This window comes from Trichoderma harzianum (genome assembly GCF_003025095.1).
Source record: "Trichoderma harzianum CBS 226.95 unplaced genomic scaffold M431scaffold_22, whole genome shotgun sequence".
Taxonomy (NCBI): domain Eukaryota; kingdom Fungi; phylum Ascomycota; class Sordariomycetes; order Hypocreales; family Hypocreaceae; genus Trichoderma; species Trichoderma harzianum.
The window spans coordinates 1-22399 of NW_020209270.1; the positions used below are offsets into that span (position 1 = coordinate 1).

At 31.4% G+C, this 22399-nt stretch overlaps 5 protein-coding genes across 5 annotated transcripts; 2 read left to right on the forward strand and 3 right to left on the reverse strand.

Annotated features, from left to right (window-relative positions):
• Window positions 1–9964: 9964 nt before the first annotated feature.
• Window positions 9965–13950, forward strand: M431DRAFT_20976 (hypothetical protein; the record flags this gene model as incomplete). Its single annotated transcript, XM_024913437.1, has 4 exons — window positions 9965–10613; window positions 10664–11060; window positions 11119–12106; window positions 12168–13950. 4 exons carry the CDS (start codon window positions 9965–9967, stop codon window positions 13806–13808), a joined length of 3675 nt encoding a protein of 1224 aa, XP_024768453.1. The 3' UTR covers window positions 13809–13950.
• Window positions 13916–15290, reverse strand: M431DRAFT_127282 (hypothetical protein). The gene is made up of 3 exons (XM_024912325.1): window positions 15145–15290; window positions 14948–15079; window positions 13916–14864 (listed from the first exon to the last, which is right to left on the reverse strand). Exons 1-3 carry the CDS (start codon window positions 15160–15162, stop codon window positions 14025–14027), a joined length of 990 nt encoding a protein of 329 aa, XP_024768454.1. The 5' UTR covers window positions 15163–15290; the 3' UTR covers window positions 13916–14024.
• Window positions 15291–17344: 2054 nt separating this feature from the next.
• Window positions 17345–18199, forward strand: M431DRAFT_500718 (hypothetical protein; the record flags this gene model as incomplete). The annotated part of the gene is made up of 1 exon (XM_024917942.1): window positions 17345–18199. One exon carries the CDS (start codon window positions 17345–17347, stop codon window positions 18197–18199), a length of 855 nt encoding a protein of 284 aa, XP_024768455.1.
• Window positions 18200–18411: 212 nt separating this feature from the next.
• On the reverse strand, window positions 18412–19734 carry M431DRAFT_513334 (hypothetical protein). Its single transcript, XM_024920001.1, has one exon. It carries the CDS (start codon window positions 19648–19650, stop codon window positions 18526–18528), a length of 1125 nt encoding a protein of 374 aa, XP_024768456.1. The 5' UTR covers window positions 19651–19734; the 3' UTR covers window positions 18412–18525.
• Window positions 19735–20464: 730 nt separating this feature from the next.
• Window positions 20465–22386, reverse strand: M431DRAFT_127290 (hypothetical protein). The gene is made up of 3 exons (XM_024912326.1): window positions 21909–22386; window positions 20842–21841; window positions 20465–20782 (listed from the first exon to the last, which is right to left on the reverse strand). Exons 1-3 carry the CDS (start codon window positions 22156–22158, stop codon window positions 20488–20490), a joined length of 1545 nt encoding a protein of 514 aa, XP_024768457.1. The 5' UTR covers window positions 22159–22386; the 3' UTR covers window positions 20465–20487.
• Between the last annotated feature and the right edge of the window lie 13 nt (window positions 22387–22399).

Genomic DNA, 22399 nt, shown 5'->3' on the forward strand with positions numbered 1-22399 from the left:
AAGATACATAAGTTATACCGTTAGATAGCCCTGTTTCCTAGCTATCTAATGGTAGTCTTCATGTATCTCAATTCTAACTATNGGTACTGGTTTTTGGAATATAAATAAGAGAGGTTTTTCCTGAGTTTTCCTGTACTAGTAATTCAATTCAATGAACATATTTTAATAAGCAAATTTGATCAATTTGATCCTTTTTACCCTTTGTTACTAGACCAGTGATAAGACTAGCTACCCTATAGCTTCAAAGTCTTATACTATTTTAATATTACTTTCAGCCTTATAACGCTATACTAAAATTCCTACCTCCAGCTTATATATCTATCGCCTTATACCTACTATAATATTATTATTAAAATCACCGTCTTTACTTCTAAATTACTATTAATCCTAATGTTAAAGTACTTATACTAGTAGCTATACTAATATTAATACTAGTATCTTACCCCTAAAGGTTATATTTATACTATAGTTTTACTATAGTAATATATATTAAAGCTGGCGTTTACGTAGCTATTGCTATATTAAGGTCGCCGTCTAACTATCTAGTTAAACGTTTATTAAAGCGTCTGGTAGTATCTCTTATGCGCTAGGGTACTTATATATAGTCGTTATATAGTTAATTTTATAATTCTGTAAAAATAGCTTTATACTCCTATAATATTATCTTATTTATAAAATTAGATTTTTTTATCTAGGTATTTTTTTTATTAAAGTACCTTTTTTATTTAATATAATATAACTACCTTTTATTATTATATTAATAAAAAATAATCTTTTTAACTTTATATATTATATTTAGTATAAAAAGGTAATTTAATAGTTTTATTAATATATTATTATAGCTTTTAAATTCTTTAAGGTTTATAATATTAAAAATATTATAAATTTTAACTAATAATAAAAGCTATAACTAATATATAAGGCTACTATTACCTATAATATATTTAATTTAGTATAATTTTATAAACTTTTTAATAAGTTTATAAATTAATTTTTATAAGTTTAAATACTTTATTAAAATAAAAACCTAGTTACTAACTTTAAACTTTTTCTTTATATAACCTTTATTATACTACTTTTAATAAAATTTACTAGCTTTTTATAATATTTATATAGCTACTTTATATATATTTTATATTTCTTAAACTTATATAATAGTATTATTATTTATATATAGTAATTAAATATAGCTAGTTAATAAAACCTTTAGTTAAAATCTATAAAGTAGTAATATAAGAGTTTTATAAATTACTAAATACTACGCTATATTATAAATAAATTCCGCTAAAGAAAGCTTATATATTTAATTTATTTAGTTTTTATTATAAAAGGCCTAAAGGTAATATTTTAAGTTTTAATTTTACCTTTTAGTTTAATTATTTATTTAAGGGTAAAATATAATACTAAGTTACTGCTTATATCCTAGGAGGTAGTAGAAGCTTTACTAAAATATATTAGTAAATATTAAACTATAATTTAATATAATTCCTTATAGTATTTTATATAGGTAAAATATATAATAAAAAAACTTATTTATAAATCTTTTATTATTAATATTTTTTAAATATAGAATATATAATATATACTTTATAAATTAATTTATAATAACTAAGATAATATTATACTTATGCTTTTTATATTTAACCTTTAGTAACTTAATAATAAAGTTTATTAAGATTTCTTTCTAAGGTTTTAATAATATTAGTAGTATTATAAGTTTACTATATAGTAAATACTACTTTACTTTTATTATTTAGTAAATTATATATATATTAATATAATTCTTTATATTTTATTTTATACTTTACTAAAAGTAAATATTTATAATTTATATAAAGGTTTTTTTAACCCCTTAGTACCCTGCTATAGGATTATTATAAAATAGTATTAAAACCTTAGTTTATATTTTTAAAGGTATAAAAATTTATTTTTTATAATAAAGTAATTAATTATCTTTTATAAATTAATTATATAACCTTTACTTATTTATAGTTATTTTTTCTTTTACTTCTTTTTATAATAACTTTATAATTAAAGTATTCTTTTTTTATATTTAAAGTAGTATTTTAAAAAGTATTTATTAAATTTTTAATAATATTATAATAGCGCTTTTTTAAATTATTTACTTAATTATAGTTAAAATTTATAAAAATATATACTAAGGGTAAGCTACTTACTTTATAATTAAAACTTTTTTAACTTAGTAAACTAAATTAAAGTATAACCTTAATTCTAAGTTAAAATAAAAACCCTAAGGTATATAATCATCTAAGGTTCTATTTAGTTTAACTATTTTAGCCTTTATTTACTATTTATTTTTAAATCTCCCTAGGAAGTCTAATAGGTAACTATAACTTAGTTCCTTTTTTACTTTTTAATACTTAAAATTTACCTTTTAAAATAACTTATTTATAAAGTTAGCTTTTTTAGGTTTATATTTAATAATAAAGTTAAAAAGTAATAGCTTCTTTAACTATAATACTTACTTATTAAATAGCTTCTTTTTTCCTATATAATAACTATAATTTAAATAATCTATTAGGATTTATATAAAGTAGTCTACGTATACTATATAGTACTACTACGTTTAAAATACCTTTATAATAACTAGTATTTTAGTATTAGGTATAATATAATTTTATTTAGGCTTATTAAGCTTTTATAATAAATATATAACGGAGTACTAACTATTTTCCTATAGCTATAATAAAATAGTATTAATTATAAAATTTAAAATATTAATTTTAATTTATAGCTTAGCTTTTAGATTAAAATATATTAGAACTAGTACTTTAAGGAACTTTTACTTTAGCTATTTAAATACTACTTTTTTATTTTATTTTAGTAAAAAATTCCCTTTATTTTTTTTATAAATTATATTTATTAATAAAGCTATAATTTTACTATACCCCTTAATAAACCTTTAGTAGAAATTTATAAATTTTAGGAATAATAGAATTTTTATTATATTTTAAAGAATTAGTTATATTTTAATAGCCTTAATATAACTACGCTTTATATAAATTCCCTTTAGGTTAATTATATACCTTAAATAGGAGATTATATTTATATAGAATTTATACTTCTATAGATTAATATATAAACTATATTTTATTAATTTATTAAAGATTTATTAAATATACTCCTAGTACTTTATAAAATTACTATTATATATTAAAATATTATTAAGGTATATAATATAAGTATAATTTATTAACCTATATAGTACTTAATTAATATAGCTTTAAAAAGTAGTAAAAGTATTTATTAACCTAAAAGGTATTACTTAATATTTAAAGTAATTATAGTAATAATAAAATATTATTTTTTATTTATTTTTTTTATAAATATAAATTTAATAATATATATTTTTAAAGTTAAGTTTTATATATACTTTTACTTTCTTTAGTTTATTTAAGATTTTATAAATTAGTAGTAGTAAGGCCTGGTTTTTATAAGTAATTTAATTTAATATATAATAGTTAATATAAAGGTATAGTTTACCTTTTTTCTTAAGTATAAAAAGTATTAGAATATCTATAAGGCTACTTAATTATTTAATTTATTTTTTTTATTTTACTTTACAAAAGTATTTTTTAAAGATTTTTAATTTACTATTTATAAAAAAGTAAATTAGTCTTTATAAAAGTATTATCTTAGGTTTAAGGTTTATTATATATATTAATTTATTAAAGAGTATAAATTTAACTATAGCCTTTTTATTAAAAACCTTTATATATTTATAATATTTAAAGAAAAGTTTTTTTATTTTTTTTTTATTATTATTTTTTAGTATTTATTTATACTTTTTATATAAGTAAAGTAGGTATTAAGTATATTTTATTTTTAAATCTTTACTTTTTATTAATTTATTTTATACTAAAATTATTTATACTTTAGCTTTTTTATTTTATTTATAAATTTACTTTTTTAAAATTATAACTTTAAGGTTTTTAGTAAAAATATAATAATATTATATTTTATTTTTAAAATTTAAAAAAGTATTTAGTAATTTATATTATAGTTTCCTTAGTAGTATATTTAAATTTAAGTTTATTATAATAAAAAAAAAAATTTAAAACTTTTTTATTACTTTTTAATTATTTATTATTTTATATAATTTTATTATTTCTTTATAAATATTACTTTTATAGTCCTTTATAAATAAAGTAAGGTTTATTTTATATAATAAAATATCCTTTAGTTATATAAGTTACTAATATATTATATTAATATTACTACCTTTATTTAAAATAAAAGTTACTTTTATTTATTTATTCCTAGTTTTTATCTTAGTTTATTACTTAAAAGTAAAACTTTACTTTTTAACTATAATAATAAGTATTAATAAAATAAAAATACTTTTATTATATTTTTATACCTTTTTTATAACTAAAATAAAGTTTACTTTAGTAAGTCTTTTTTTATTTATAAAGTTATTATAGTATTTTATTATATATTATTAATTTTTATACTTTATATAATTAAATATAATATAAGTATTTTTAAAATAAGCTCTACTATATTTTTAATAAATTAATTTTATTATAAAGCTATTACTATTTTTATTTAATTTTATTAAGGTATTATTATAAGTAGGTTTAAGGTTAACTATAGGTATTTTTTATTAATAGGTACTTTATATTTTAAATAGGTTATATTATTTTTTTAATATTTAAATACTTTAACTATTTAAGGGTTTATTTTAATTATTTTAGTTTATTACCTTTACCTTAATTTTAATATTATAAAGTTTTTACTACGTTATAAAGAGTTTAAGATTAATAATTTTTTTTATATATAGTAAAGGTATTTATTAATTAACTAAAAAATTTAAAAAATATTAAAAAGTTATTTTAAAATTTTACTAAAAATTATTTTAAACTTTTTTATAAAAACCTAAAATAATTTACCCTTTTACTAATAAAAGTAGTTTAGTTATATAATTATATTAAGGGTATAGGTAGCCTTATTATTAATATTATTTTTATATTACTTTATATATTATTTATATATAAAGTTAATATAAAAGTATTAATATTCTTTAGTTTAAAATAAGGTTTATTAATATTTTATATTTTTTATAAAATAATTACTAATATACTAGATTTTATATATATTTTTTTTAAATTAATCCTTTTTAAAGTTAAATTAATTATTTAAATATATCAAGTATATTTATAGCTTTATTTAATTTTACCCCTTAAACTTAAAGGTTAATATTTAAATCTTTTCCTATAGGTTAAAGTAGGTTTATTTTAGTTTTACTTTAAGGTTTTTACTTAAAAAGCTAATATTAAAGGTAAGGTTTTTTTTATTTTTAATTATTTATAAATGTTAAATTATTTTTCTTTTTTTTTATATTTTAACTATAACTATAATATATTTTTATAATTCCTTTAATAAAAAAGATTTAAGTTAACTTAGCTTAAGGGTCTTTTATTAAGGGAGGGTTATAGTATTTATTTATAAAGTTACCTATAGAAAAGTTTATAATTATATATATAATTAAGTCTATAGAACTATAGCTTTATAGTTATTAAATTATAATCTATATAAATAAGTTTTATTAATAATTATCCTTATCCTTAATAATCCTTTTATTTTTTATAAGTAAAAAGATAAATTTATTAAAAACTAAGTTAATAAAAAAAAGTAAAGAAGGATAAAGAATAATTATAAATAGCTATATAATAAATACGTAAGCTTAGGGTAGTAAAGTAACTGTATTTATCTTTACCTTCTTTAATTCCTTCCTTAGATTTTAGGTCTTTTATAGTATTATTACTAAGCTAAGGGCTTTGTAACCTTTAGCTTACGCCCCTGTAATATAGCCGGTGCGTAGCTGTTGTATAACCGCACCCTTTTTAAATAGGCTCTAATATATTTAAATTATTTTTAAAAAATTTTAAAAATTAAAATATAAATATTAAAGAAAAATTAATATAAAAGTTTTATAATTTAATTAATTAATATTATATATTAAATTAAAATAAATAATTTAATTATTAATAATATAAAAAAATATATAAAAAACTAAAAAAATAAATAATATTTAAAAAGTATTTTTATATATATTAAATACTTAATATTAAATAAATTTATTTAAGTATTATAAGATTTATAAAGTAAAATAATAAAATTAATTTATATATATAAGCTTAATAAATATTATAAAATATAAAAAACTATTTAATAAATTATTTAATATTTTAAATTTAAAAATATTAAAAAATAAATATAAAAGGTTATATTAAAATATATAATATATAAATAAACTAAAGTATTATATTATTTTTTTATAAAAAACTATAATTTTTATTAATTTTAATTAAAAATTAAAAATTAATTATATTTAATTATATTATAAAACTTTTATTTTTAAAAAAACTTATAATTAAAAATATTTAAAATAATATTTTTATAATAATTAATTAATTTTTAAAAATAATTTATTTTATTTTAGTAATAAAAATTTTTTTATAAAAAACTTAATTTATATATTTTTTAAAATATTTATATAAATTATAAATTATTAAATAAAATTATTTTTAATAAAAGATTAATATTTATATTAAAATTTTAATAATTATTAATAATATAAATTAAATTAAAATATAAAATTAATATAATTTATTATTTATAAATAAATAAATAAATAAAATAAATTAATTAAATTATTAAAACTTATTTATAATATTATATTAATTTTAATTAAAATAATTAAATAAAATATTTATTAATTACTTAAGTATTTTATAATAATATACTAATAGAATTTATAAATTATTTATTATTTTATATAAATTATAAATTTATATTAAATTTATATTAATTATTTATTAAAAGAGAAAATATTAATAAAGTTATTATTATAATTAATAAATTTAAAAGATTATATTAAAAATTATAAATATAATTTAAATTTATTAAATAAAAAATAATTAAATTTATAAATATAAAAAAAATTAAAGAATTAATTTTTAAAAAAGAAATATAATTTATTTACTTTAATATTTATAAAATAATAAATAGTTAAATATTAAAATAAATAAATTAAATAATAAATTTAATTTTAAAAAACTTAGACTTTATAAAGTAATAAAGAAAATTAAATTTATTAATTATAAAATAAATCTTTTATTTACTTTAAGAAAATAAAGAAAAATTATATATTTAAATTTTTATATTTTATTATTAAAAAAAATATTAATAAATAAAAAAATAAATAAAGTTATATAAAATAAAATTATTATTTAAAGTAAAAAATTTAAATATAAAATTAAAAAACTTAAAATAATAAAATTTAATAAAAATATTTAATAAATTAAATACTTAGTAAAATAAAAAAATTATAATAAAATAAAAAATTTATAATAATTTATTAAAAATCTTAAATATTTAAAAAACTTTATAAATAACTTTTATTAAAGTTTAAGTTTAATAAAAAAAAGTTAAAGGTATTTTAATTAATCATATTAATTATAAAACCTTAAGTTATAAAATTAAATAAATTAAGTAATAATATTTTAGCTTAATAAATAATTTTTATTTTTTATATTTTTTATTTTTTATATTTAATATATTTTAGTTTTTTTAAATTATTAATATTATAAATAATAATTTATTTTATTTACTTTAATTATTTATACTTTTAAATATAAAAATATTTTACTTAAATATTAGCTTTAAGCTATATTTTTTTTTATTTTTTTTAACTTTTTATTTAATTTTAAATAATAAATTATTATTTTATATATTTATTATAAAATAAAATTAAATACTTTATAATAGGATTTCTAATTTTAAATATAAGAAAAATATTAATAAAAATCTTTTTCTAAAGTAATATAATTATAGTTTTATTTTTTATAATAAGTATATAATTTTATAATAAAAATAAAATTCTTTAGTATAATATTAATAAAGCTTTTATATTTTTCTTTTTTTTATTTAAAAATAAATTTATTATTATATTTATATTTATAATTAATTATAATAAAAAAATAAAAATAAAAATAAAATAAAAAAATTATAATATTTATTAATAAAATAAAAGTCAATATTTATATATTATTTTAATTAAGTTTTAAAAATAAAATTAATAAAAAAAAAGAATTATATTATAACTTAGTTTTTAAAGTTATAATAATAAATTAATAAATTAACTAAGACTAAATTAACTATAGATTAATAAATTAATTAAAACTATTAGTATTTTTTAATAAAAAAGTTAAAAAAACTAACTTTTTAAATAATTTATTATAAAAAAACTAAGAAAACTAATTTTTTAATATAATCTAAAGTATATAATTAAATATATAAATTTACTTTATATTATTTATTAAAATACTTAAGTAATTAATTATTATTATATATATAACTATAGTATTATAATATAATTAAATTAAAACTTAAATATTTATTTTTTATTTATATTAGTTAATAATAAATTTATTTATTTACTGACTTAATTACTTTACTAATATAAACTACAAAACTATTCTAAGGTTTATCCTTTAGAAATAGTTAATTTATATTAATCTATAGGCTTTAGTTTATTACACTAAGTAATATTTTTAAATAAAAATTTTTTAATAAATAATTAATAAAGGGATATAGTATTTTTATTATATAAGTATAATTTTATATAAATATAATTTTTAACTTAGTTTAATTTTTAACTTAGTTTAATTAACTAAAAGAAATATATTAACTTAAATAATATTTTATTACTTTTACTTTAAGTATTAATATTTTATTTTTATTATTTTTTTAATTTATAAATAAAAAAAACTTATAATAGTTTTTAATTATATTATAATTTTTATTATAATAATTAAACTTTTATATATTAATTTTAAATAAATTAAATAATAATATAATTTAAGTTTTTATAATTAATTATAATAAAAATTAAAATTATAAAAGTTATTTTTAAAATATTAATTATATTTAAAAATAACATTATAAATTATAAAATTAAATTATTAAAATAAACCTTAAAAATAATTATATTAAATTTATAAATAATTAACTTTTATTAATAATTTAACTTTAAATATTAATTAATTTTATAAATTTAATAATTATAATATATTTAATAATATTTTTATTATATATTTATAATAATTTTTAATTTTATTATTTTTTTATAATTTATAAAATATTTATAAATTTTTTTTAAAACTTTTATATTAATTATAATATATATTTTTGTAATAGTTTTTTTTATAAATAATTATAAAATTAATAAATAAAAATATTTAAATTAAATTTAAAACTTAATATATTTTTTTTAAAATTAAAATTATTACTTTTTATTAATTAATTATTAATAAAAATAAAAATAAATTTAAATTTATTATAAATATTATATAAAAATTAATTAATAAAAATTAAAAATTAATTATAAATTTTTTTTATTATTTTTTTTATATTTATTTTTAATTATATATTTATACCTCTAAGGTAACTAAAGTTATATTTTAACCTTAAGTATATTTTTAAACTTTAGTAAGTTTTTATAAATAATATTAATTTATTAATTAAAATTATTTATATATTTACCCTTTAGGAAAAAATCTTTAGGGCAGCTTAAATAGTAAAATTAACTACAAAACCTTTAAAAGCTACTATATTTACAGTATATATATTAGCGAACTTTTAAGTTCCACTCACATTCAGCTAAAGAATGGTGGACTGAGCGGACCTTTTTCCGTAGCCAAGATGAAGATCATCGCGATGCCGGATAAAAGTCCGCAATATTGGATTATCGACAAAGCAACATCAAGCGACGATTTCGATGAGCAGATTCCATATCATCATTCTTGGCAAGCTTAGTAACAGAGCACGGATATAGTTGACTTTGCTTCTTTGTGAAATAGGTCGCTCATTCCTACAATCGTCGAAGGAGATTTCTCATGGTATCGGTATTGCATGAGTAGACCAAGCTAGAGACACCATGCCCGCTACAATCTACGTTCCTTCTTCTCGGCCAGATACTCCCAGCAATGCGCCAGGACATATTCTAACTCAGTCTTCAAGCACTACTACCAATGCATTCAAGTCTGATTCAGAATTACGAACAGTTGATGCGTTGGTACGCCAACGGGCTATCTCCTATCCCGAAGATCACATTGTCTCATACCCGAGATCAGGTATCGACTTCATAGATTACAACTTACGAGAACTTGATGTTTTTGCTTGGAGAGCGGCAAATCGATATGCGCAATATGTTCCCGCGCGAAAGTCTTCTCAAGAAAAGCCGCGTGTGGTAGCGCTCTTGGGTCTGTCAAACTTTGAGTATCTCATAACCTTGTTAGCTTTGACAAAGCTCGGACATACGGTTTTGCTTGTTTCAACAAGAATCACAGGGGAAGCTGTTGAATCACTCATAAATGCCACATCAGCGGCTACAATTATTGCTGATAAGAGGCATATCAATACCGCCAAAGCAGTCCAGGGGCTAGTGCCCTCCCTACAGCTCCTTGACATTGTTGACCGTGCGGTATTTGAGTACTCTATTGAGGCTCATGGCGATACTCAGCTGGATTCTCAGCTGGATGCCGAGATTGAGACCCAAAACATCGCTTTCATAATTCACTCTAGCGGTAAGCCCTCCACCCATATTTTGACTAGCCAAATGTTGATGAAAGGATAGGGTCAACTGGGCATCCAAAGCCGATATACCAGTCTCACAAGTCATGCCTTGCAAATTACTCCGTGAGCATGAACATGAGATCGTTCATTACATTGCCGTTGTTTCACAATCATGGTATTTGCAACTTCTTTCGAGCATTGCACAGCCGGAAGTCAATTCATCTCTATAACGCTGAGCTTCCATTAACGCAAGACTACCTGCTCAAAATCATGCAAGGAAATAATTTTGAGATATTCTATGGTGTTCCGTATGCGCTCAAGCTCCTCTCGGAGACACAGAAAGGCATTAGTGTCCTTCAGGAATTGAAGGTTGTGATGTATGGCGGCTCAGCCTGTCCAGATGATCTCGGGAACCTGCTTGTTGAGAATGGAGTCAACTTAATTGGCCACTACGGCGCGTGAGTCTATTTGGTACCTAATAATATTCTCAATGACTGCAATATTAACCATTAACAGGACAGAAGTTGGGCAACTGATGACCTCTTTCCGAGCCGAGGGCGATAAAGAGTGGAATTATGTGCGAGAGAGTGAGAAACTATCCAAGTTCTTGCAATGGGTTCCACGCGGCCCAAACCTATATGAATGCGTTGTATTGGATGGCTGGCCATCTAAGGTGCAATCTAACCAGCCCGACGGCTCTTATGCCACCAAAGACCTATTCCAGCCTCATCCAAGTATTCCTCGAGCATGGAAATACATTGCCCGCCTCGATGACACCATAGTTCTTGTGAACGGCGAGAAATTCAATCCTGTAATGATGGAGGGAAAGATACGATCCAACAAAAATGTTGCTGAGGCTGTCGTATTTGGTGCAGGCCGAGCGCATTTGGGGATGCTGCTTATTCCGGCTGCACGATTGGCCGCTCGTACTAATGAGGAGATTCTCGATACGATTTGGCCAGTCATTGAATCGGCAAACAAATCTGCGGATGCATTTGCTCGAATCTCGCGCAACATGATTCGAGTATTGCCACACGATTGTTCATATCCTCGAACAGACAAAGGGAGCATAATCCGCCAGGCTTTTTATAAGCAATTTCAGCAAGAGATTGAAGAGACATATGATCTTGCCGACACTGTGTCTGGAGAGCTTGTGCAGCTTGACCTCCCAGAGCTTCGCCAGTTTTTGAGAGGTTTGCTTGAGAAGACCGCTGGTTCACCGACAGCCATTGCAGACGATGACGACTTTTTTGTGTTGGGTCTGGACTCTCTGCAAGCTATCCAAATGAGAAGTGAGATACTGAGGACAGTTGACATTGGTGGAAATAAACTTGGACAACAAATCGTGTTTGAACAGCCTTCGATCAATAGGTTGAGCTCTTTCTTACTTAGCCTCCGAATGGGTGGTGGTAAGAATGAGGAGCCATCGATCGAACAGCAGATGGAAAGTCTCGTGGCGCAGTATTCGAATGCGTTTGTGTCCAAACCTTCCAGGTCAACCATAGTAAGTTCATTTACCCACGATACTTTTAATCCAGTCCCCTTTTAACATTTGTCTCTACCAGGTTGTTACGGGAGCTACCGGTTCTCTGGGAGCCCATGTGGTTGCAAAATTAGCCTCTCGACCAGATATTGGCCGCATCTACTGCCTTGTCCGGGCTGATGATTCATCTCATGGTCACAAACGAGTTGTGAGCTCGATGATACAGAGAAGGGTACACCATTCATTATCACTGTCTTCTCGGCGCAAGGTCGTGGTCCTACCCTCCGACCTAGGCGAACCGGATCTTGGACTTTCCAAGACAACCTATGAGACAATAACGGAAGAATTGTCTGCCGTTATCCATTGTGCTTGGTCAGTCAACTTTAATATGCATTTATCGAGCTTCGAAAAGGGCAATATTGCAGGTGTATCTCACCTCATATCTCTCTGTCAAGCCGCGCAGCCGCCAGCAACAATGAACTTTTGTTCATCTGTCAGTACATGTTCACAGGCGACAGTTATCCCAGTACCTGAACGCTCTCCGGACTTTGCATGGGCTCAGAACATGGGATATGCACAGTCTAAGTCGGTAGCTGAGCATATCTGTGCCAAGGCCTCGTCTCAAGGTGTTACGGCTCGCGTGCTGCGCGTCGGACAAATCATCGGGGATACAGAGCACGGTGTCTGGAATGCTCAGGAAGCAGTACCTATGATGATGCAAACTGCAATCACGATAGGAGTACTACCAAAACTCCAAGAAACGCCATCATGGTTACCTGTTGATGTTGTAGCAGACGCTGTCACAGACATATCGCTTTCGACTGCAGGCAGTATCTTCGCCAATATCACCAATCCACAAGTCTTTAGCTGGAGTGATGATCTTTTGCCAGCTCTACGCAAATGCGGACTTGTCTTTGACGAAGTTGAGCCAAAGGAGTGGATTAAAAGATTACGAGGGTCAAATCCGGATCCAATCGCCAATCCGCCCATCAAATTGACAGACTTCTTCGCATCCAAATATGATAAGGATTCATTTAGCCCGTCGAAAACGTTTGCCACTGATGTCGCGAGATCCTTGTCGCCAGCTTTGAACAAAGTCCCCAATCTGCTGGATGACCATGTCGCAACGTTCATCGGTTACCTAACCGAAAGGGCATGGAAGAAATCGGCATCTCCCTCCGGTGTTGAGAAATTGGCAATCGTCATGATCGGACCTTGCGGAACGGGCAAATCTACAATCGGAAAGCAGATATCACAAACCCTCGATGTTCCATTCATCGAGGGCGATGAATTGCACTCTCGCCAGGCTGTTGAGAAAATGCGGTCCGGAGTGAGCCTCGCCGATGAGGACCGCATATCGTGGCTAGATCGAATCAATCAACGTGCAACGGGTACGCTTGTCGACCTTGCTTACGGTTCAGTAGTCATCAGCTGCTCTGCACTAAAGGAAGTTTATCGTGACCAGATTCGTCACCATATGACTGCGCACAAGGTGAAAGTTGTTTTTATCAGCCTAGAGGCCGACAGAGAAATTCTTGTCAGACGATTGCAAGAGCGCAAGGGGCATTATATGGGTGAAGCATTGGTCGACAGCCAGATTGACTTATATGAGCCTCCTAGCAGTAAAGAATATGACATTGTATCCGTAGATGCAGGAAACGATGAGGAGACGGTATTGGATACGGTTCATTGGCTACTAGAAGATGCCGTTAAATGGCTCTAAGGGCGTCTATGGCGAAGCTGTTAGGTGGAACAATGAATCAATGTACAATTATCCTCTTATTGGTAGTCTTTTAGTTTCAACTTCGCATGTGGACTTAGTTGTGAAATGGATCTTGATTTGATGCAATATATGATATATAGAGGCCTTATTAAACATTCTGTTTGCTTAGTCCAATTGACCTTACAGTGTTCGACCCTACCACTTGGAACGCTTTGTTTACAATGGCTCCATCAGCACCAATGGCCCAGCTGGTACAATCAGAGGCCCTTGGCTCTCCTGGACAATCCTCCATTTAGAATCCGCATACCCCAGCGCATAGCGCCCGATATTTGGTTCGGTAGTGCGATAAAACGCAGCTCTTAGTGGCCCCTCTTCATCCTGATCCCAGTACAGCCTCCGAAGCCAGGAATGAAGTCGAGGATAGTCATGTCGAATTAACTTTAAATTGCATTGGAAGACGCTATGATAGGCAACGTCGAAACGCGCCAAGGTTGTGTAGAGGCGTATATCGGCCTCGGTGATGAAGTCTCCAAAGAGAAAGGGTTTGCCATGACCAAGATGCTCTTCAAGGCGATCGAGGGATGCGAATAGCGGGCGTATATTTTCGTCATACGATTCTTGCGATCTTGAGAAGCCCACCTTGTAAACACCGTTATTGACGGTGTTATACACCCAATCGTTCATCTCATCGATCTCAGCTCTGAGCTGCGGTGGATAGAGACCATGGCCAGGGCGGTTTTCTTCGCGGAGATGCTCTGGAAGGAACTCATCAAACTCAGAATAAAGCATACGAATAATCTCTGAAGATTCGTTATTCACTAGGACATCGGCTTTTTTATCCCATAATACAGGGACTGTATATCGACCTGTGTAGTTGGGATCGGCTTTGAGGTACAGTTCTTTGAGCTTCTTGAACCCGTGGAGGGGATCTTCTGTTAGTGAGCCGCCTTCGCCACTGAAGTACCACCCCTCAGGGCCCATGTGAAAATGAACTTGGTAGACATCAATGATGGAATCGAGGCCTTTGAGGAGCCGCACTATCATAGTTCTATGGGCCTAAAGAACATATGTCAATCGTAATTCTCTCCTGAGTAGCTTTGGAAGATTTAAGATGACATTGAACAACCGGTATCACTTACCCATGGGCAGCCAGGGGAGAGGTATAATGCATAACGACCCTTCTCAGCCGGGAACTGTGAATTCGGGTCCTTGGAGATGAAGTTTCGAAAAATACTGTCCGGCCGAGTGAAACGACCTTTGTCGTGATAAACCTAGATGACTAGATTAATGATCAAGGACAATGATGGCGCTAGATTTTGAGAGCCGAGTTCTATACCTGCTGAGCCGATGACATTTTGTCCAACTAGCTGAACTATATCACCACGATTGGGTAAAGACTACTACGGGGGAGCTATAATCAGGTAAACCAATATAACATCTCCTGTCCTTTTTAATACAAATGTGAACGGCGATGGATATCGAATTACATCAAGTTTGCAAATTACATTTTACAATCGAATATCTCCTCATTATGAGCGTTTGAAGCAAATGCTCATGACGTGATGGATGAATAAGCTTACAAATCTGAAAGCCACGGCGCGGGGATGGTATTTCCAAGCCTTTGTCAACTCAAGCTAGGGCATTTTGAGCTACAGATGGATTAGAGCATCGGCTTCATCATATAAAGATGGTATTGTATTTTATTAGCATTATGAAAGATAAAATATTCATGAAGAACTACTGTATTATGTGTGGGGTTGAACGGGCCCTAAGCGATGGACATTCCTGGCAACCAACTGTGTGAAGAGTGCAACGTTTGTCTTCCACTGCAACACAGAAATAACCACTGTTACGTAAAGTATTAGTAAAAGCAGCGCAAGAAAAGGAGCGTGCCTGAAAACAGCCTTGTACGGAGTTATCATGTCCAAATAATAAGAAAGAAAAAAGGTGTCCGTAAGCATGCATGCACTACTATGTTGCTCATCAGCACTTGCGAAAAGGACAATGCACGAAGTCTAAAAGTCTAAGGATTAAGCATATGTCTAGACATAGCAGTAGGTTCAAGAGTTAAAGACGAAATATGGGCAGTAGCAATATCGCGCTCAACCAAGTAAGGAACAAATTTCCTTCACATGGCCTTTTCTGATAGGCTACATGGTAGGTTCATGTTTGTAGCACTCTTTTCAATGTCAGCACGTTATCCAGAATATAGTTGTGCTGCGGAAGATGATTCTCGGAGTTTTTTTATTTTTATTTTTGTCCTCAGGCGCTGCGGGACAGTGTTGTCAGACAGATAGCCGGCCTTGTCAGATTACCGGTCGGTCCCACCATGAACCCTTGGTAAACTATTTGACATTGGCATAATGCAATCCATAACACTAATCCTTCGAAACATATTGTTGTTCTGCTATTTGGACTTCCAGTAGTTGTAATATGGACTGCTTTGGTCTCTTCTTTTAAAATACGGACTCAAAGCTGGACCGGTTTCCCTAGTGGAATATACCGCCGAAAGAGCTTTTTGTTCAACGGCACAATAGCATAATAAAATGCTATCCTGACTTAAATGTCACTTGCGTGTTAAATGACTCTATTCATCTACCCTTTACTACAGTTATAAACAGAATCAGCAAACAAAAGGGATATCACCCTTACTGCGTGGCTTATTAACGGAGAGTTTGCTGTCCCCTAGTTGTCTCCACTACCCAATCAATAGGGGAGAGTTGATTGCAATACGGCGGTCAAGAGTTTATGCGTGAGGAGACATGACGCGTACGGAGTGTATGTAACCAAATTAAAGATTAGTACATTGGCCCGGAAGAAAAGGACTGGATTTATAGAGAGGTTGCCTCCGTGGTTCTTTTGTGGCGAACAAAGTTCAATACTCAGTGCGTCCGTGGGATCCTTTATGCCCATTGTTTTCTCTTCTCAGAATTATCTTAAAACTCTTGATTCCATTATTTATACACATGTACTCCATAATTTGCCGATGGTTCAGATGCGACACCATCATTCCGCAACACCGCAGCCCTGGACCGCAACACCGTAGTTCTAGTCCGTCACACCGCAGTCTTGACCTGTGACAGGCTCTGGTCCACATTTATGCGCTCTAATTCAATACGATACACGTCTTGGTCAGACTTCTAGCGTGGTCTTTAGTTGTCAACCAACCCAACTTATACATCGGGCCTCTAAGTTGGCAACTGGAAGCCCCGCTGGAAGTCTGACCAAGGGGCCTTAGCAATACGCCGCCAAGCTGCAAACGGCTAAAATCTGACTGATATATATCATAAAACCGAGCAAGAAACTCCGTTCAGTTGTGGTTCAATAACTAATCAAAGATGATCATGGGATATTTTTATATCTGCTGCTCAAGCTGTGTAGCCTACTATGCGATTAATTTGTCGTAGTCTTCTTCGGTCGGCTATATAAGAGGATATCCATCCGTGTCTAGTGTGTCGTAATGTGGCTTAACCAACGACATCATCGTTCATTTGTAGATACAGATACCTGTCGTTGAAAACATCCTCCATTTCAACATGTCAACATCCTCCGGCAGCATTACAACTTTTGATGGAGTGATACTCCGATACATCACTGCCGGAAAAGAATCTGACCCTGTTCTGCTCTTGCTTCCTGGCTGGTTCCAAACTGCAATCCAATGGCGAAAGCAAATTACACATTTCAGCACCAAGTACCGTGTTATAGCAATTGACCATCGTGGTCAGGGTGATTCTGACAAGCCTGGTAGAGGGTACCGAGTGACGCGATTAGCCGCAGACTTGAACGATATCATCACACAGTTGGATCTAAAAGATGTGGTTCTCTGTGGACACTCTATGGGCTGTTCCGTAATTTGGGCATATTGGGATGCTTTTGAAGCTTCTCGCACACGAGTTTCTCGCCTCATACTTGTCGACCAATCACCCTGTATGACCGCAGATCCAGCATGGGAACCAGGTGTTGCAAAGACTTTAGGAGCGATATTCACGCCTGGCAAGGCTCACGAAATGGGTGTCAGTTTCCGCAGTCCCGGAGGCTACGAGTTTGCATCAGGATTCTTGAAATCTTTGTTCTCCCCACTACTGAGTACGGAAGACTTTGAATGGACGGCGCAGCAATGCAGTAAGATGAAGCTGGAGGATGCCGCGGCGCTGTTGGTAAACCACGTGGCACTAGACTGGAGAGATGCTCTTCCAACAATCACTATTCCCACACTCGTTGTCGGCGCTGAAGGAAGCGTTTTTGGTGGAGAGTGCAGTCGATGGGTTGCTTCCCAGATACCAGGCAGCAAGTTGGAGATTTTTGAGGAAGATGAGGGAGGCAGTCATTTTATGTTTTGGGAAAACGATGCCAAATTCAACAAGGTAGTTGAGGAGTTCTTACAGGGTTGAGAGCTTCCGTTTAGCATATCGTCAATGAAGCCTTGCTACCTACCTAGAAGATTGGTTATGAAACCTGACTTATGTATATAGCTTCAAAAGCTCACGACTGCATCCTGACGCTACTGGTGTCTATCAAGTTTACTAATGTGGTCACTTATCAGTGCTTCGGGTTATTTCTATACTTAGGAGATTATATTCTCCTATCATGAATCTACTGGAAAGCCTGGTCTATGCCTCAAAATGACAAACTAATTTATTTTTACCTGCATGAAACAGGACTTCAATGATAGGCTTGATGAACTGTTTAAAAGAAAACAGAAAAAACCCTTTCGTCTTCAAAGATCATCATCCTCATCTGGTAGAGGAAGCATTGGAACACCGGGCATCTCATGCGAAGGAGGGCCATATCTGTCAAGGATAGACGGATCGCCGAGATTCGCTGGGACATGTTTGAACAGCGGGTCTGCGGCGTTTCTTTTGGCTATTTCACTCACCACCCCTCCTTTTCTCTTAATAGAGAGTTCCGATTCAAACGTGATAGTCAAGATGTAATAGTCCAGCTTGCGATACTTGGGCTTTTGATAACTTGTCCTGTGCTTCTTGTACCAAGCACTTGAACCAGACCATCGGGACACCTGATGACACTTACCCGACACATCGGCATACAAAATAGTGCCACCAAATCGCCCGAAGAACCAATTTTCGGCAATATGTTTGCCAATGAGGTCAACCCGGTCTTTCAAGTGTTCTAGAGTCTCGAGCTCGATCCTGAACTCGCTTGTTGAAGGTGAGATGTCTCTGGAAACTGCGCTGATCCAGTCAGCTTTGAAATACAACGGCTTGTCGGGAGACTCCCAATCCCAGCCCCACCAGTCGATATAGCGAATCGTCAAGGTTATCCGCCGGGGATGCAGTCCAGGGATCGATAGTAGTGCACTCAAGTCGCCATGCTCTAGGCGGCGCGTGTTTGCAAAAACATGGAAGCTCTCAATCTCAACCTTTTCTTGGCCCTGGTTCGCCATTTCACCTAGCAGAAGCGTCAACTTTGTTGCGTTGCCGTTGAATTGGCCACTCCCGGGCGGTACATGCGGGCCGCACAGCCAGTGTATCTGCTCCTTGAGAGCAAACGGCAGAAACCACGTCTCGCGATAAATGGCACGGCATGTTCTTAGCAACTCAGTGCTCGTCCTGCGAGGTGCGCGATGAGAGGGCCGCCAGAAGGAAGTTTTGGAATCGTATAAGAGAGGTCGGCGCCTGTCTTCGTAATCAGACAGCGCATAGGTAAATATCTTGGTGCGGATTTCTGGTGGAATGAGAGAGAACAATGGTGAATCTTGTTGTTTATGGCTTCTTCTGGAGAGGAGTCGCTGGTGGAGAGGCACTGCCGAGTTTCTGAGACCCGGGCGGCGGGAGTAACGCTGACCCTGAGGGCCTGTTGTGGACTGAGCTGTGAAGTTCATATCGGAAAAATATAAAGTGACACAACATTGATAGTTGCAGAATTAGATACTGTATGTAGACTTGCAATTGACATTTATAATCAGCATTAGTTGGAACGTCTGTTGTTGTGATTGGAGAGGCAGCAAACAGGCAGCAGTGGAGAGAGGGGTTTCTATTCGTGGTGCAAATGCATGTGTCGGCCTAGTGTGTGTTTCATAGGATCGATCCGTATGTGAGCGTGCTGTTAATGCGCTGATTCGGCGTCGCTGGCCACAGCCAACTCTGATTCTTGAAGGAGCATCATCCTTGTCCCTTGTACGTCACACGAATCACCACAGTAGCCTCACTGTACGAAATTATCAGCTGTGCTGACGATGACCCTGCCCTATAAGCTTCTCGAATCACGCTGAAGCTTCAGAGGTGGGCCTACAGATCGACTTTAATGTCTCTGTGCGGCACTGCCCGTTTATCGGGATGTAACCTTATTTAAATTTGGACATTGATCGGCAGTGCTTCACTACCTGGTTCGTGTTGTTGGGATAATAGCTCGTGACTCTCTTGCTTTGGCCAGCCCCGCTGCCATCGATGAAGTTTGTTATTGCACGAATTCAGTCAATTCATCTTAAAATTGGCTAGATCAGTTTGTTAAACAAGCTCTCCGTATTGTCGATAATCAATGAAATCCACTTATAGCCTTTTCTCAGTGGCTGCTGTCTTCCGCATTACATGATATAGCCATCGATTTAATATACACAAAACAGCGCAACGGATGAGGCCAACAGCTGCAGAGCTAGTAGCATACAAATTTATACACAAAGCAATTATGTTGCAATTGAAACACTATACTAGGTAGTTGGCTATATCTCAGGTATGCCTCCTAATCTATCAGCGGGCACCTTCTCCATCTCGATCACATCCACCTTGTCGCTGACCCTGTGTTCCAGTACGTAGTTACGGAATTGTCTAGTCGGTATCTTTTTGTCAAACATTTCGTTAATTTCCTCCAAACTCCGCCCTTTCATCTCCGGAACACAGAAATAGGCAAAGAAGAATGAGCATATAGCTAGAGCTCCGAATATGAAGCCCACCTTGCCCCCCAAATTTGCGTATGGAGCATTGAGTAGATACGGAGTAAAGAATGAAAACAGAAAGCTATGATACGAAATTAGCAATGAGTTCTCTACAATGGAGGACGTTCATAGTGAACTTACTTCGTCACAACATTGACAATGGAAGCAACTCTCTGGGTCTTGTCACGTAATCGCGACGCTGGAAGTTCCGTCGTAACGATGTAGTTCATGGGGTCCCAGCTGAAGCACAAACTGGCCGAGGATAGAGCCGTAGCAGCCACTATCACTTGTTTCTGAACAAGCGAGGGATTCGCCGACGTTCCGATGCCTCCCATGGTGAATAGCCAGATCACCTGGAGGACTGAGCCCGCCATGAGGATTGGACGACGACCAACCTTGTCTGTAATCGAGATTCCGATCAGACAACAGGTGAAGTTGATGCACGAGCTCATGATGGAATAATTGAAAGGGTTAATGGAGCCGATGGATTGGACAAAGAGCGTCCCGTATGCGGCGGTGAATGGGGATCCTGTGGCTTGGATGAAGAAGTTCATGCCCATGGCAACAAGTGTGCGTCTCCGGTTGGTGCCTCGAAAAAGATCGGAATACCGCCCTTTATTGTGCTCCTCTACGAGGGAGAGTCGCAATAGCTCAAGATCTTCAAGGGCATTGTAATCTGGGTCGGAGCCGCGGAGTGTTTGCAGAGACCGAAGAGCGTCCTCCTCCCTATCCTGGAGTAGTAGCCATCGAGGGGATTCAGGGATAAACCAGACGCATGATGCGACTGTCAACGGAACAAGATAGAAGAGACCCATTGGAATTCTCCATGCTGCATTGCTCGAAAGCCCACTTGTGCCACGGCAGACGCTGTTTATGATGACTCCGCCGAGCAACAAGCTGGTTTGATATGTTCCAACAGCGAAGCCTCGAATGGGGGCAGGGACAATCTCGGCTTGGAATGGAGGACATGTAGAGAGTTCCATGCCGATATATGTGTAGTTAAGGATGCGACCCGCGAGGACTTGCCCTCTCGTTGTGGCCGAGATGAGCACTGTGGCGGACATCATAGCCCAAAGGGACATGCAAAACATGGACATCCTACGACCATAGCGAGCACTGATGATGCTTCCGATGTAAAGACCTAAAGTGATGATGGATTAGATACATCGTGTTCTTGTTCTCATCATGTGTAGTGTATGTCGACATACCAACGGCGAAGCCAATGAAGTTGAGGCTGTTCAGAAGAGACAGGTAGTAGGTGGGTATGGCATATGTGTTGGTTTTTGGGTTAAAGTCTCCGAATTGCTTCTTATATGCCAGCATCGCTTGACTTGTAGCAATCCCCTGGTTATCAAAGCCATAGTTGAAGGTAGATAAGGCAATCAGAGCGACAGAGAGTGCCAGCCGAGGGGTAAAGTGCCGAGCGAATCGGTTTTCTCGAAGAAATGATAGTGCCATTGTCGGTAGCGCTGAATTCTGAGCTGAAGAACCTGCGACTATATTTGCAATATTGTTGGATATTGTCGAGTATATATACTCGAACTTAGCCGCTGAGCGATCTTCACCCGGGGCATTGAGAAAGAGCAATATCTGCTATTGTGATTCAAGCGGCCATCACGTCTTCGCCGGACCATGCTCCGGTTGTTCAAAACTACCACGAATGGTACTAGGCCATGCCTCGTTGAGACGACGCAGCTGT

Bases quoted from the DNA above. Each gene is read 5' to 3' on its own strand.
- M431DRAFT_127282 (XM_024912325.1), bottom strand. The intron at 14,865-14,947 runs GTAAGTGATACC...TATGTTCTTTAG, and splicing joins TCTCCCCTGGCTGCCCATGG to GCCCATAGAACTATGATAGT.
- M431DRAFT_513334 (XM_024920001.1), bottom strand. From the start codon at position 19,650: ATGAACTTCACAGCTCAGTCCACAACAGGCCCTCAGGGTCAGCGTTAC.
- M431DRAFT_127290 (XM_024912326.1), bottom strand. From the start codon at position 22,158: ATGGCACTATCATTTCTTCGAGAAAACCGATTCGCTCGGCACTTTACC. The intron at 21,842-21,908 runs GTATGTCGACAT...TCATCACTTTAG, and splicing joins CTTCATTGGCTTCGCCGTTG to GTCTTTACATCGGAAGCATC. The intron at 20,783-20,841 runs GTAAGTTCACTA...TTCGTATCATAG, and splicing joins ATTGTCAATGTTGTGACGAA to CTTTCTGTTTTCATTCTTTA.